Source organism: Salvelinus fontinalis, chromosome 1, assembly GCF_029448725.1.
Source record: "Salvelinus fontinalis isolate EN_2023a chromosome 1, ASM2944872v1, whole genome shotgun sequence".
In the NCBI taxonomy this organism is placed as follows: domain Eukaryota; kingdom Metazoa; phylum Chordata; class Actinopteri; order Salmoniformes; family Salmonidae; genus Salvelinus; species Salvelinus fontinalis.
This window is the reverse complement of record NC_074665.1, coordinates 58,666,698-58,681,178: the sequence shown is the minus strand read 5'-3', so window position 1 is coordinate 58,681,178 and position 14,481 is coordinate 58,666,698. Positions and strand designations below refer to the sequence as shown.

Here is a 14,481-nt window from a genome sequence, read left to right as displayed (position 1 = left end):
TATTGTACAGCAATTTCATCAGGTAACATGAATACAAAGCCGGCGAGAGGTGGTTAGAATAGGATGGGAGGCCAAAAGTCTGTGTAACCAATAGAGAGTCAGAGTCCCGAGTGTGGAAACAAACAGTCTGTGGTTGGGTAAAGAAAGTTTGTAGTCAACAAAGTATGCAGGAGTCATGAGGCAAATGGCAAAATGCACAAGAAAAAAATAAAATATATAACGACTTGGGTCCAGCCATTTTAAGTTCAGAGTCACTCGCCCCAACAGTGTGTGTGTGCTGGAGGCGAGCGAAAGCTCGGGAGAGAGAGGTGAGTGTGGTGGAGGTACCTGTACCAGACAGTGGGAGACAACCAGGGCAGACGGTGAACAGATCTCCAGGTGGAATCCAAGCAGCAGTGCAGCAGGCAAAGGGAGTAGGTGTCAGACCCACTTGGGAGAAGCTTTTATTTCTGGAGGCAGATTTCTTGTAGAAAATGCCAGTGAATGGTCTTTGAACAGCAGGAGGGGGCTTCAGAGGACGCTTGTTGGGCCAAAAGCCCTTTTACGTCACACATTAGTGCAAATTGAATTTGTACATGGTCTATCCTTTCAAGCCTGGGAGCTCAGCTCCAGGTTGGAATGGTGTCCTCAGGTCTCTGCTGTTTGTTTGCTAGTGCATCCTCTGTATAGCTTGGTACTGCTGGAGCTTGAAATATTGTATGTCTCCCACGGTTATGTTATGTCACCATATAGGACTGCGCTCTTTTCCTCTCCCTTTGCTTATTGGCTGACAGCCGTGGTATATCAGACCGTATACCACGTATGTCAAAACATTTATTTTTACTGCTCTAATTACGATGGTAACCAGTTTATAATAGCAATAAGGCACCTCTGGGTTTTGTGGTATATGGCCAATATACCACAGATAAGGGCTGTGTCCAGGCACTGCGCGATGGGTCGTGCCTAAGAACAGCCCTTAGACGTGGTATATTGGCCATATACCACACCCCCTGTGCCTTATTGGATAACTGTGTAATTAAAGATTGTGTACCCATGGTATCCTTTGTGTAACCCAGACCTAAAATGTGTGCATGTGAGAGAGGGAGTGCATTTCCACAGTTTGTTCGATCTGCGAGAGAGAGACCGGAAACTCCTAGAGCACAAACGAGACGGAGAACTCTGGAACGCATGCTAGGGGGTTAACCAGAGAGGGAGCTAGAAAGAGCATGCTATGACTGTCTCTCTCCTCTCCACTCCTCCTGGTGTGGCATCCTTAGATGCTGGAGAGCCAGGTGGAGGTGCGTCAGAAGGAGGTGGAGGAGCTGCAGAGCCAGGCCCAGGTCCTCAGCCAGGAGGGGAAGGACACAGATGAGGTGGACGGCCAGCGCCGCATCGTGGAGAAGAAGTTCCAGCAGCTGCTAAACCCACTGAAGAAGAGGAAGGGAAACCTCATGGCCTCCCGCGAGATCCACCAGTTCAACAGAGACGTAGAGGACGAGATCGTAAGTACATTAAACCTTTAATCTAGCCTAGTCGTGTGTCTGTCTGTTTCTGTCTGTCTGATTCTGTGATCAATTTCTGTCTGTGTGTGTGTGTGTCTGCCTGTCTGTGTCTGTCTGCGTGGCTGTCTGTCTGCCTGTGTCTGTCTGTGTGTGTGTCTGCCTGTCTGTCTGTGTGTGTGTCTGCCTGTCTGTCTGTGTGTGTGTCTGCCTGTCTGTCTATGTGTGTCTGCCTGTCTGTGTCTGCCTGTGTGTCTGTCTCAGTGTGGGCGTGCGCATGTGTGTTTCAGAGAACGAGTAAAAGAGATGATGTACTGTATACCTACTTGTGCAAATGTTAATTGTATTTTTATGCAAATGTGTATCGGCTACAGTATGTTTGTGCTTGTGTGAAATCCCTGCCCTTATGGTAGTGTGGAATAGCAGCAGAAGCTGAACAGCAGAGCAGTTCCCTTGTGATTTAAGTGATATTGTCTTTTTTTCTCCTCTTTTGAGGGAAGGCACCCACCAAGAGTAGCAGCAGGTGCATGCTTTCATAGCTGTGAGGGTCTGTTTATTATTCTAATGACTGTGTTGACTCCTTTCATACAGGCAAGAAGGAGCAGGCCACGTGTTTTGAAATGAATGGTTTGGGTCTCTGAATGGAACTGATGTGTCTCATCTGTGTATGTCATCAACTGCATTTAAAATGCTTAGAAAAGAACGCTTTGCACAAATCATGCTTTTCAAGTGGTTAGTTGTTGTTAAGTTTAATTTCTGTCATTGCATTTGCTACATCAATGCATCAGTCTTCACGAAAAGTATTCCTACCTATTTCTGTGTTTTCCTCTTAGCTCTGGGTTGAAGAGAGAATGCCACTGGCAACATCTACAGACCACGGAAACAACCTGCAAACAGTCCAGTTACTCATCAAGAAGAACCAGGTAAGAAACAAACTCCCATCAGTTTGAACCTTGAACAGTATTTCCATCCATAGAATATTAGCTCCTAGCATTTACAGTACTACCATTAGAATCCAGTGACAGATAACCACTGTACTTTTAAAGCAGCTGATATCATTCTGACCTGCTGCCCTTTGACCTCTCCCCCACCAGACCCTGCAAAAGGAGATCCAGGGCCACCAGCCGCGCTGTGATGACATCTTTGAGCGGAGTCAGCAGGTGCTGAAGGATGACGACAACAGCCCCAGCGGCGAGGGGATCCGCCAGCGGCTGGTCGACCTGCGGCGCCTGTGGGCCCAGATCCTGGAGGAGACGGCCAAACGCCATGGACGCCTGGAGGAGGCCCACAAGGCCCAGCAGTACTACTTTGATGCTGCCGAGGCTGAGGCCTGGATGAGCGAGCAGGAGCTCTACATGATGTCAGAGGAGAAAGCCAAGGTGAGGGGTGCAGTGGGTCAGAAAGCTAAAATTGCTATTCATAAGCAATCAGAATGGGGTTTGAATGTGAAGTAGGATGGGGATTGGACCTGTTAGGATGAGTAGCAAGCCGTTAGAGAAACAAAGTGGCTTTTGGTTAGGACTGGTGGTTTGCACTCCAGTATTTTGTTGGGATGGATCATTAGTAGGGGCAAAGTTGAATAGGAAATTGGGTTTGGTTACAGGGCAAGCTGCTTTTTTGTAACAGGGCAAAGCTGCTGGATAGGAGGACTGGTTGATACTGTACCAGGGGTATTGCTGCACTTGGTAGAGTTAGGTCTATGACCATTGCCCAGTAAGTTGTTGGATTACCAGGCAGAAGTGGGTCATTGTCACGAGGTGGAATGAGGAAGTCAGTGGAGGGTGACTTGGGCAAACAGGCTGAATCCCAATTCTTCCCCTTTTCCTTGATGCTTTGCCCTCCATTTGCATAAGTGTCCCAAAACTGAAGGAGTGAAAAATATAGAGGGTATAGGAGCTAATTAAGACTTCCGATAGCCTCTTCGACCAAGCCAGCAAGGTTGCAGACTCCAGAGCTGTCCCAACAAAATAGAAAATCATTGAGAGGCGTGGCTAATTATATGACACATGCGTTTGTTTGTGTCTGATTACAAGACATGACACATAAAACAAACAAAATACCTCCCAAATGAAATGTTCAACTGTTACTGAGGGATTTGTTCATTTGAATTTCATGCTTGTTTTGTTATTTAAAAGTGGAACATGAATTGCATCATTCAAGTCAGGAGTGTGTCCCGAAGTTGATGGGGTTATTGATCCCTTCGCCACTCTCGGGAGTTGTGTTAGCAACACGTGACAATGGAGGGACGTCTGAGTGAGTTGGTAAGGGCGGGGGGATGATTTGAGATTCAGCGAGGGCTGTGTGGTATTGGATGTGAAAGGTGAGTAGGCAGAGAGAAGTCTTCCAGGCCATCATTTCATTTGTCCTTGACTCCTTAACATTCCCTTTCTACAGGACTGGATCTCTGTGAGACTAGTCTATTTCTAGTCAATACTGTGTCCTCTACACTGATTGTATGTGCCTGTTCATACTCACTGTCTGCATCCGTACCTTGACTCTGTCACTCTCTCTGTGTAGGATGAGCAGAGCTCCGTGGCCATGCTGAAGAAGCACCAGATCCTGGAGCAGGCTGTGGAAGACTATGCTGAGACTGTCCACCAGCTCTCCAAGACCAGCAGGGGCCTGACGGCCGCCGGACACCCAGAAAGGTGAGGGGCCTCAGGGGCTTATTCTCAGGGTTAACAATCCCCTCCAGTGAAAATTGGAAGTTGAATCCATGATCCTATTCACCAATTTCAGACTAAAGAACGTTAAAGGGATAGTTCAGGATTTTGGCAATGAACTCGTGAATGCCATTTTTATGTCTCCGCGTCCAGTATGAAGGAAGTTAGAGGTAGTTTTGCGAGCCAATCCTAACTATCCCTTTAAACCCAGAGTGGTCAGTCAGTACCAGACAACTAACATTAGATCAGTGTAAGGTTAAGCTCCACCCCTGCTGAGTTGAAGTAGGATTTAACCACCCAGAGGTTTAACACTTGACAGTTTAGCATCCCAGAAGAGAGTGAGGATAGGATAATGTAGTTCCTATATTCTAACCCCCTCCCTCTCTGCCTCCTCCTCCCTCCTCCTGCTGTGTAGTGAACGGATCGGCATGCGTCAGTCCCAGGTGGATAAGCTGTACGCGGGGCTCAAGGACCTGTCGGAGGAGAGGAGGGGGAAGCTGGACGAGAGGTTCCGTCTTTTTCAGCTCAACAGGGAGGTGGATGACCTGGAGCAGTGGATCGCTGAAAGGGAGGTGGTGGCTGGGTCACATGAGCTGGGACAGGACTATGAACATGTCACGGTATGTAGTGCCACCCTGCCACCCATGTTCCTTTGTTGCCAGAATATCTTGCGGAATATGTCCATTCAGACTTTGCTGTGATAATCTCCATCTACAGATGCTTCAGGAGCGTTTCCGTGAGTTTGCTCGCGACACGGGCAACATTGGTCAAGAGCGTGTGGACACTGTCAACCAGCTGGCGGACGAGCTCATCAACTCGGGCCACGCCGACGCGGCTACCATCGCCGAGTGGAAGGACGGGCTGAATGAGGCGTGGGCTGACCTGCTGGAGCTGATTGACACACGCACGCAGATCCTGGCGGCGTCCTTCGAGCTGCACAAGTTCTACCATGACGCCAAGGAGATCCTCAACCGCATCCTGGACAAACACAAGAAGCTGCCTGAGGAGCTGGGCCGAGACCAGAACACAGTGGAGACCCTGCAGAGGATGCACACCACCTTTGAACACGACATCCAAGCCTTGGGGACACAGGTATGACAATGACACCAGAGAGACATAGCCAGAAAGCCAAAATGCCTAAAACAGATTTTAGACTACAGCCTTAACAAAATGTGCAGCTATAAGGTGAAACTCTCACAGATCATAGACAAGACTTCTCAACATTTAGTATCTGCCTACCCATATTTCTCCCTTTTCCTCCCCAGGTGAGGATGTTGCAGGAGGATGCTGTGCGCCTGCAGTCTGCCTATGCCGGAGACAAGGCTGATGACATCCAAAAGAGAGAGGGTGAGGTTTTGGAGGCCTGGAGAACACTGCTGGAGGCCTGTGACGGCCGCAGGGTCAGACTGCTCGACACCGGCGACAAGTTCCGTTTCTTCAGCATGGTCCGAGACCTCATGCTCTGGATGGAGGACGTCATCCGCCTAATCGAGGCTCAGGAGAAGCCCAGGTACCGTGAACCTGATGGGAAGCGGTTTTGCCTCAGGCTGGTTCTTTTAATAGTTTGGCATTATTGCAGTACACATTTTTTTTTCTCCTACCGACTCTCCAACAAAAGCCAGAAAAGAAGGTGTGAGTAATCTCTGTAGTTTTCTGTAAGCAGCTTTTGGTCTGCAGCTTACGCCGTAATCACACTTTCTCAGGTCTGGATTTATGTTTCTAATCCTCAATGTTCCGATTGTTGTTATTTACGAAGTTATCCTCACTAGCTCACCCGAAACAACCCTCTGTATGAATGCTGTAGCTCTGGCACTGTAGTGAAGCTCAGGTTTTCAACTGAAGGCTCAGCTGAATGTATTGCCACCCACGGATGGTCCTTTTTATAACCACTGAAGATGCAGCTGCAGAAAATGGTGAATACTCAATGTATCAATACTCAATGAATGTCCCAGGATGTCTTCTCCTCTCAGGGAGACAGCAGCACACCAAGCCCTTATCTGGCTCTGGTTTCAGCTGTAATTGTGATAATCACCAGGGTCGACAAGGCCTTCATTATCTGCGCCTCTCAGCTGAATCTCAGGCAGCAGCTTACCATGGAGACGGATGAAGAGGGAGAGAGGAAGAGAGAGGGGGAGAGAGATAGGAGGAGACAGAAATAGAAAAGATAAGAGAAAGACAGACAGACATAGGGGGCTAATGATGATGTAAGGGGAAGTGGAAAAAAAGATACTGGAGGAAAAGAAAGGGGGGAAGAAAGATGGATGGCTAATGGGGTGAAGGAGGAAAAAAGCGGGTGGGCGAGGGGAATTGAGAGAGAGAGACTTGGTTTGTGTCAGCAATTGCATTGCTCTGTTTCCACTGTCTGAGAGAACGACACCCTATCCTGACTAGTGTTTAGTTTGATAACAGCATGGTCCCAGGTACCCACCCTGTAACATCATTATGTTGAAGGCTGTAGTCCACTGAAATACGCTGGGTGTCAGCATCCTGTCTGGATTGTTTGTACATGTGGTTTTAGAAAACATATGCTAGCATCGTAAGTAGCAACGTAAGCAGCATTTCTTGGTTAATTTAAACGCCAGGTAACCTAACCAAAGGACATTAGGACCTTGGTGTGTTCAGTGTGTGTAACTGGGTTGGTTATTGTTGTGTCTTGAAGGGACGTGTCATCTGTGGAGCTCCTGATGAACAACCACCAGGGCATCAAGGCTGAGATCGACGCCCGTAACGACAGCTTTACCAACTGCATCGAGCTGGGCAAGTCCCTGTTGGCACGGAAACACTACGCATTAGAGGAGGTGAGGGGCCAACAATTTCATAACACCCTGACAGATTCGTACCTCCTTCTCTACTCCGCTCTCTGTTTCTTTCTTCACCCCCATTCTCCTTCTTTCAGTCTCCGGATGGAAATGTAGCTCCCTCTGGTTTTGTGTTGCGTCATTAAATATATGGTGTTTTTAGACTCGTTTGACTTAATTTCCTTCCATTTTCAGATCAAAGAGAAGTTACTACAGTTGACGGACAAGAGGAAAGACATGATTGACAAGTGGGAGGACAGATGGGAGTGGCTTAGATTGGGTAATTCTATCAAATCGTTTTCCGTCTGTTGCACAGTATTAGCTAAGAGTAGTGCCTTGGGGCTCACCGAGCATTATCCCACAGTCCCTTGGTATTTCCAGAGGTATCACCATTACTTTTTACTGCTGTGGTGTGTGACTAGCTGTGTTTCTGCCCAGTTCTGGAGGTGCACCAGTTTGGAAGGGACGCGGGTGTGGCCGAGTCGTGGCTGCTGGGACAGGAGCCGTACCTGTCCAGCAGGGAGATGGGTCAGAATGTGGATGAAGTGGAGAAACTCATCAAGAGACACGAGGCCTTTGAGAAGTCAGCTGCCACCTGGGAAGAGCGGTTCTCTGCGCTGGAACGGCTGACTACGGTGAGAGGACGGGGGGTGTTCACAACTCACTGGGCTGTCAGTTAAACCATTCATCCAATAACTCTATCAATTTTGTTTTTAATTAGATTAGACATCCATCTGCAATGCTCTCATCCCATTTGTCTGTCAGTCAAATCGTGACGTAAAGGTCCAATGCAATGAAGTACCTTGCTGTGATTGTTTTCAATTCAAATTGTAAAAAACGTAACAAAAATAGCTTCTTAGCAAAATGCAATTTCTCAAGCAAGACTTTTGCTAGGACTGTCTGGTAGTGTTCTGAGAGAGGAGTCGAATGAGAAGGATGTGTAACCTGAACTAGCTGTTTGTCAGAGAGGAGGGCAAACTCTCTTTGTTATTGGTCTATGAATGTATACTGCTGCCTGGTGATGTCACCAGGCAATTCAAAACATCCACCCAGCCAAACAAGCTGAAATTTCAGGCGACCTTTTCAAACAGCTCTTACACTAAAAGGGAATTATCATCATTTTCACAATTTCACAGTATAATTCCAACCTCATAGTGCGGAAATATATATAAAACACAGAAAAATCATGTTTTTGACTGCACCTTTAATGAAATTACCTAAATGTTTACATTTCAATTGAACAAATTCTGTTTGTCATTAATGATGTGTGTCTGTTCGTGATGCAGATGGAGTTACTGGAAGTGAGAAGACAGCAAGAGGAGGAGGAGAGGAGGAGAAATCCCCCACCTGCAGAGTTCCAGACGGACACTGCATCGCCACAGCAGAAGTAAGATATGAGCCTGGAGCACCATACTGAAATAATGTGTTTGGTCTGTTTGTGTGTCTGCTCTGTGTCTGTGTTTAGACTGAGCAGGCATGTTGTATTCTGGTATTATGACTATCCCAGTGTGTTTATTAAGACTTAAGTACAGTGTTTGAGGCTGACAGTTTTCTGTGTGTGTTTATAGATACTGCAGTACAGCGTTGGAGACTGACTGTTGTCTCTATACTGTATGTTATGACTGTCCCAGTGTGTTTATCCTGCACTATGTTTGAGACTTACTGTTGTGTCTCTGTGTGTTGTCCCTACAGGGAGGCTGAGCAGGTGTCTCTGAATGGACTGCCATCGGACCAGGACTCCCCTCGGGTTAGTTACCGCTCCCCAGCCTACCAAAAGTACACCAGCTTTCAAACCCGCAGGACTGGGCGAGAAAGGCGGGCGGGCTGGACCGTGACCCCCCAATGCCTCCCTTGCCCTTTGAACCCCCTGCCCCCACCACAGGGAGAGGACTGTACACCCCTCCACCCCTGACCCCCACCCCACCAATGGTTCTGACAGTTAGTTAGTCACACTTATTCCTCATTTACCATTTAGCTGTATCCTAATTCCATTACAGGAAACTATACTAATTCTATCTTGATTATTCCTTTTTATTTTTTATTTGCATAATGCATTTTAATGGAAATTAGCTTTGCTGATTGCAGTTTCATTTTGTCTTATTTTATTCACCTTGTCTTATTTTATCACATGGATTTTGCAGGACTGAACATAGATGAACAGTAGCAGGGTACTAGATAAAAAATAATTGGTCCAATCGTATAGTTATTTATGCTTTCATCTTTTTACCTTCATATTCCTTCAAACCGACTGGTACCTTTTATTGATACTGCTCGAACACTCCACTGAGGACGGCTGATAAATGCTAGCTGCAGCTCACAGGAGGCTGGTGGCACCTTAATTTGGGAGAATGGGATCATGGTAATGACTGGAGCGGAATCAGTGGAATGATATCAAACATATGGTTTCCAGGTGTTTGATACCATTCCATTTGCTCCGTTCTGGCCGTTATTATGAGCCGTTCTCCCCTCAGCAGCCTCCACTGCTGCAGCTAAATACTGTAGTATTTACTGATTAGATGTAAGCTGGCCCGAGATCAAATGAGAAAGAAGATGAAACCGTTTTTGAGTTAGGCAACCCTATTTCAGAAGCAGTACAACATTTCCAAAATGAACATTTTGAGATTTGAGCAAAAGGTCCAAAAAATAAGTTATTTAATTGTTTTCACAGTAGATTGACATGATCTATTGACCTATTGACACCAGAGAAAGGCAGTATGGGACACAGAAGCACTACATAGTCTAAAATGAGAATGAGCACAGCATGAGTGTGTTTGTGTGTATATATAAGTGTGTGTCAAAGGGAACAAAGAAGAACACGCCCTCCTTGCCCCCCCCCCCACCACTCGTATCTTTTCTTTATAGAAAACATTTTTTTCCCTCTACTGTCAGGTTTTAGTCTTTATTCCCTATTTTTCCTTTCCCCTCTTTCTCTCTCCCTTCTCTCTTCTATCCCTGTTTTTCTTCTCTTCCGCCTCTCAGCCCGACACTCCTCTCCTCCTATCTCCATCCCTGATGATATTACTCTTTGTGTACGTTATTATTTACAAACTTACCATGTGGAACCTGAATAACTGACAGACAAAATACATGGCTTAATCGTTGCCTCAGTAATGCAGTTAAATCGTCTTTAGTCTCAGGTTTCAAGTTGCCCCAGATCAAATCAATCAGGTCTCTTGCAAACTAGATTTTATCTCAATTACTTGCCTGAATAAATAAAGGTTAAATAAAATTCAAGAGAATAGGAAATCAAAAGTATTAAGTAGCTATCTGCCCCAGATATCCATCCATTTACATGACCTGCACATCCATACCACACATGTTATACCACTGTCAGACAGTACCATCTCAAATACCATTTCACTATGCTTCACTGTCGTAATTATGTTTGTAGGGTTGTTCCAGTCATGGCGTGTGCGTGTGTGTGTGTAGAGGGGTGTAAGCACATTCCAATTTATTCCGGTCATTGGGTCTCAGTAGTTCTATGGTACCTACCTTCTTGTTCTCATATCATTCTTCATGTTAGCTCTGTGCATCAGATCCTCATTTTATTGCTGGTTATGTTGCACGTTGAGTCATTTCAGCATCCCCAACCCACTAACGCACATTCCCCAATAAAACATTGTTAGTCAATCACTCCCCATGTATGTCCGGTTTTTGTTGTCCTTGTGCCGTCTACAAAGTAACACTGTTTTTGTCCTCATGTCTTATGTTGGTTATATTGTTTTGCATGTCATTAACATGTTGGTAATCACCTTTCACTTTCAGTGCCCACTGTTTTTGTGTTTTTCTCTGTGTATTTTCTATGTTTTCATCCTGGGGTGGTTTAATACACATTGATGTACAATACTTTTTCAAAGATTTTTCGGTAACACTTTTCTTGACACCCAGCATCATAACACGCAGTCATAATCACTTGTCATAAGTGTTATGACCATATTATGACAGGTTATGTCAGCTGTGGTTATGGTTATGACCATGTCATAACATGTAATGACACTGGGTGTCAAGTAAAGTGTAATTGATTTTTCATACTATTTTTTTAATTGAATTGTCTTGTAGATATAATTTATCCAGTAGACTTCTGACAATAAATCTCCAGTATTTTGCGTTGGTGTAAAAAGGCACCCATCCAAACTGAGAGATCAATGTGTGAGCAATTGTAAGTTTAGTGTTTGTAGTTCTGCATAACGGTAATTTCTAAGGTAACTACAGTTACTGCTATCAAAGTGATCCTCCTTCAGGGTAATCAAACTTTGAGATGATCAGACTTCTTTACGTATTTATGTGGAGGTAACTGGATTCATATTATAAGCTTGGAGAGTATATTTGAGATAAAATGAGGGTGCAGATGTGACCATTGATAATATGATTACCTATATGAGTGTTAGCCCAAGCGAAAACTATTTTAGCTTTTACCCTGAACATTTAACAAAGAGGTGGTGAGAAATATCAGTCCCATGTTACACCAATCGAACAGTGCAAAACCTGGCAGCGATGCAGTCCTTCGTGTCCAGTATTGGTGGTCCAACCAATGGCAGGATCTCTGTATAAGCATCCAGGATTTGTCCATCGTCTGGCAAGCTCTCAGTTAAAGTGTCCACGATTGGTCCAGCCTTGAAGAGCTCAGTAATGGGTAATAAGTGACAAATTGGAGTGGGTGTGTTGTGATAAAATCTTTTAACTGGCCAATTTTGCATTCCCCTTCACTTTACAATAATGATACCGTAAAATGAATAATGAGTTCAAGCAATTGTGTTAATTGTTTGGGATTTTATTTTGGACTTTATCTCCCTTTTGCTGGCTTTCTCTTTCTCTCCAACAATATTTTGTGTGGGTGTGGCAATGTGGTGTGCATGTCTCAACCCCTGATCTGTGCATGTCTTTGAAATTTTCTCTCTCGCTGTCTCGGCTGGACTCCGGTCCCATTTTAACCAATCCCATAAACCAAAGCTCTTTTAAATCTGTAGGGTCCCAGCTTTTCTCAGAATCTTTATAAATTGATTTTTACTGCATCTGCAAAGTCTCCGCCTAACCATGCTTAGATGGGTCGGAATCTGAGTTAGTCAAACAGTGAGTTATTATAAGTGAGAGTGAATCCAACTGTGAGTCATTTTAGAGGCTGTTCGTCTCAAGATTCGGATTGAGTCAGAGAGGTTCATGATGAATCAGTCGGATTGAGTCGTTTGATCAGAGTCAAGTTAGTGTAGAAGTCACAAAAATCAACTGTCCCAAGTAGATGGCACTCGATGTTGGAGAAATGGAGTGAGAGGATTAGAGATAGGAGTGAGAAAGAGACTGAGATGGAGTTAAACACTTGATGAGTTTCACTCCAGGCACTGAACCTTAAGACCTGAGACACTGTGGGTGACACAGAGATTGAGACATAATGTAAGAATAGTACAAACACTCACTTCTGGGGTTCAGTGTGTGCCGTTCATCTTATGATGAAGCTGGGCTATAATTGTGAAATTGAGGCACATTTAAAAATTTGAGGCTGGTGTAATGGCATTGTTTTGGTTTATACAAATACCTACCCAGAGGCTCTTTTACTCATCAAATGGAAATGAGGAAACATATTGGGATGAAAATATGTATTTTGGTATCATTTACAAAAGATTAGGCCTAGTCGTATAGAATATCCCTTTCTACTTAACTTTACTTGTCTTAAAGCCATTGTGATATAATATCGCAATCAAAGGGAAAGTACTGAATGTTTCTACACAGCCTCTGATCCTGCTATGCATGAAGCCAACTCTCTGATTTCCAGCGCCACTGTGTGTTTTGTCTACCAAGCCCCAGCTTTCTCTAATACCAGTTTCTGTCTACCTCAGGACAATGGGGAGGGAAGTGACATTGTAAATGGGGTGGCGGAGCCCAGCCCAGGCGGGTCGCCCAGTGCAGAACGCAAGGGCAAGCCCAGCCAGGCTGCCACGCTCCCGGCCAAGTCCCTGGACTCAACCCCAGCCAACCAGATGGAAGGCCTCCTGCACCGCAAACATGAGTGGGAGGGTCACAACAAGAAGGCATCCAGCAGGTACACACACAATTCACATTCACTCCCCTTAGCATTTATTTGGACAGCGAAGCTAAGTCTTTTAATTTGGCTCTATACTCCAGCATTTTGGATTTGAGAGGCGACAATACAGAATGCCACCTTTTATTTGAGGGTATTTTCATATCTGTTTCACGGTTTAGAAATGAAAGCACTTTATGTATCTAGTCCCCCCATTTTGAAGGTGATACATAGTCAAATTCACTTATAGTGTATTAAATGTAGTCAAAAGTTTAGTATGTGGTCCCATATTCCTAGCACGCATTGACTACATTGAGCTTGTGACTCTACAAACTTGTTGGATGCATTTGCAGTTTGTTTTGGTTGTGTTTCGGATGTTTTGCCCAATATAAATGAATGGTAAATAATGTAATGTGTAATTTTGGAGTCGCTTATTGTAAATAAGAATAGAATATGTTTCTGAGCACTTCTACATTAATGTGGATGCTACCATGGGGGCATGATCTTTGTGCATCTAACTTTCTCACTCATCATTATTCACAATTCATTCATGATTATCCATAATCATGGTAGCATCCTCATTAATGTAGAAGTGTTCAGAAACAAATTATTTTCTTATTTACAATAACATTTGCAATACATTATTTACCATTCATTTCTATTGGGCACGACATAATCCGAAACACAACCAAAACAAACTGCAAATGCATCCAACAAATTTGTAGAGTCACAAGCTTGATGTCATTGTGTGCTAAGAATATGGGAATAAATACTCAACTTTTGACTAAATTTGATACACTATAAGTGCATTTGTCCAAATACTTATGCACCTTCAAGTGAGGGAACTAGATACAGTACATAAAGTGCTTTCATTTCTAAACAGATATGAAAACACCATTAAATAAAAGGTGACATTCTATACTGTCGCTTCATAAAACATTTAATCTCAAATCCAAAACAATGGAGTAATGAGCCAAATTAAAAGTTTTAGCTTCGCTGTCCAAATAAATACGTTGGGGAGTCAACATGTATGCTTACTGGACATATTCATGCAAGTTGGAGCATGCAGCCAAATACTTTCCCCTGACAATAATGCCAACATTTTATTTAGCTGAACAGACTCTGATAACTGTGTTTCCTATGGTTTCAGATCCTGGCACAATGTGTATTGTGTGATCAACAACTGGGAAATGGGCTTCTACAAAGACATTAAGAGTGCCAGCCAGGGAATCCCCTATCACAACGAGATCCCCATCAGCCTGAAGGATGCTGCGTGTGAGATCGCCCTCGATTACAAGAAGAAGAAGCATGTGTTCAAACTGAAGTGAGCACTATTTGCTGTATAGCTCCCTATGTGTCTTGTATTATCAGAAGATGGGATCTTGCATACTGTACAGTAGTTAGCTTGACTTATTACTCAAGTTTTTATTTTCCTTTTACAGAGCTACAGATGGGAATGAGTATCTCTTCCAAGCCAAAGATGACGTAAGCTTGCTTAGCTTTTAATTTGTACATTGTGCATTGAATGA

General features: G+C 44.4%; 1 protein-coding gene across 2 annotated transcripts in view; it reads left to right on the top strand.

The window, feature by feature from the left end:
• LOC129858541 (spectrin beta chain, non-erythrocytic 1-like) overlaps positions 1 to 14,481 on the top strand; it is a 123,134-nt gene that overhangs the window by 107,103 nt on the left and 1,550 nt on the right. For both annotated transcript variants that reach the window (XM_055927863.1, XM_055927853.1), the window contains 15 exons: positions 1,257 to 1,481; positions 2,312 to 2,401; positions 2,573 to 2,857; positions 3,996 to 4,126; positions 4,557 to 4,761; positions 4,859 to 5,233; positions 5,407 to 5,651; positions 6,801 to 6,939; positions 7,135 to 7,219; positions 7,378 to 7,574; positions 8,226 to 8,326; positions 8,632 to 8,686; positions 12,771 to 12,973; positions 14,103 to 14,276; positions 14,395 to 14,437. In XM_055927863.1, the coding sequence (XP_055783838.1) occupies positions 1,257 to 1,481; positions 2,312 to 2,401; positions 2,573 to 2,857; positions 3,996 to 4,126; positions 4,557 to 4,761; positions 4,859 to 5,233; positions 5,407 to 5,651; positions 6,801 to 6,939; positions 7,135 to 7,219; positions 7,378 to 7,574; positions 8,226 to 8,326; positions 8,632 to 8,686; positions 12,771 to 12,973; positions 14,103 to 14,276; positions 14,395 to 14,437 (2,553 nt within the window). The remainder of the gene's footprint in view (positions 1 to 1,256; positions 1,482 to 2,311; positions 2,402 to 2,572; positions 2,858 to 3,995; positions 4,127 to 4,556; positions 4,762 to 4,858; positions 5,234 to 5,406; positions 5,652 to 6,800; positions 6,940 to 7,134; positions 7,220 to 7,377; positions 7,575 to 8,225; positions 8,327 to 8,631; positions 8,687 to 12,770; positions 12,974 to 14,102; positions 14,277 to 14,394; positions 14,438 to 14,481) is intronic.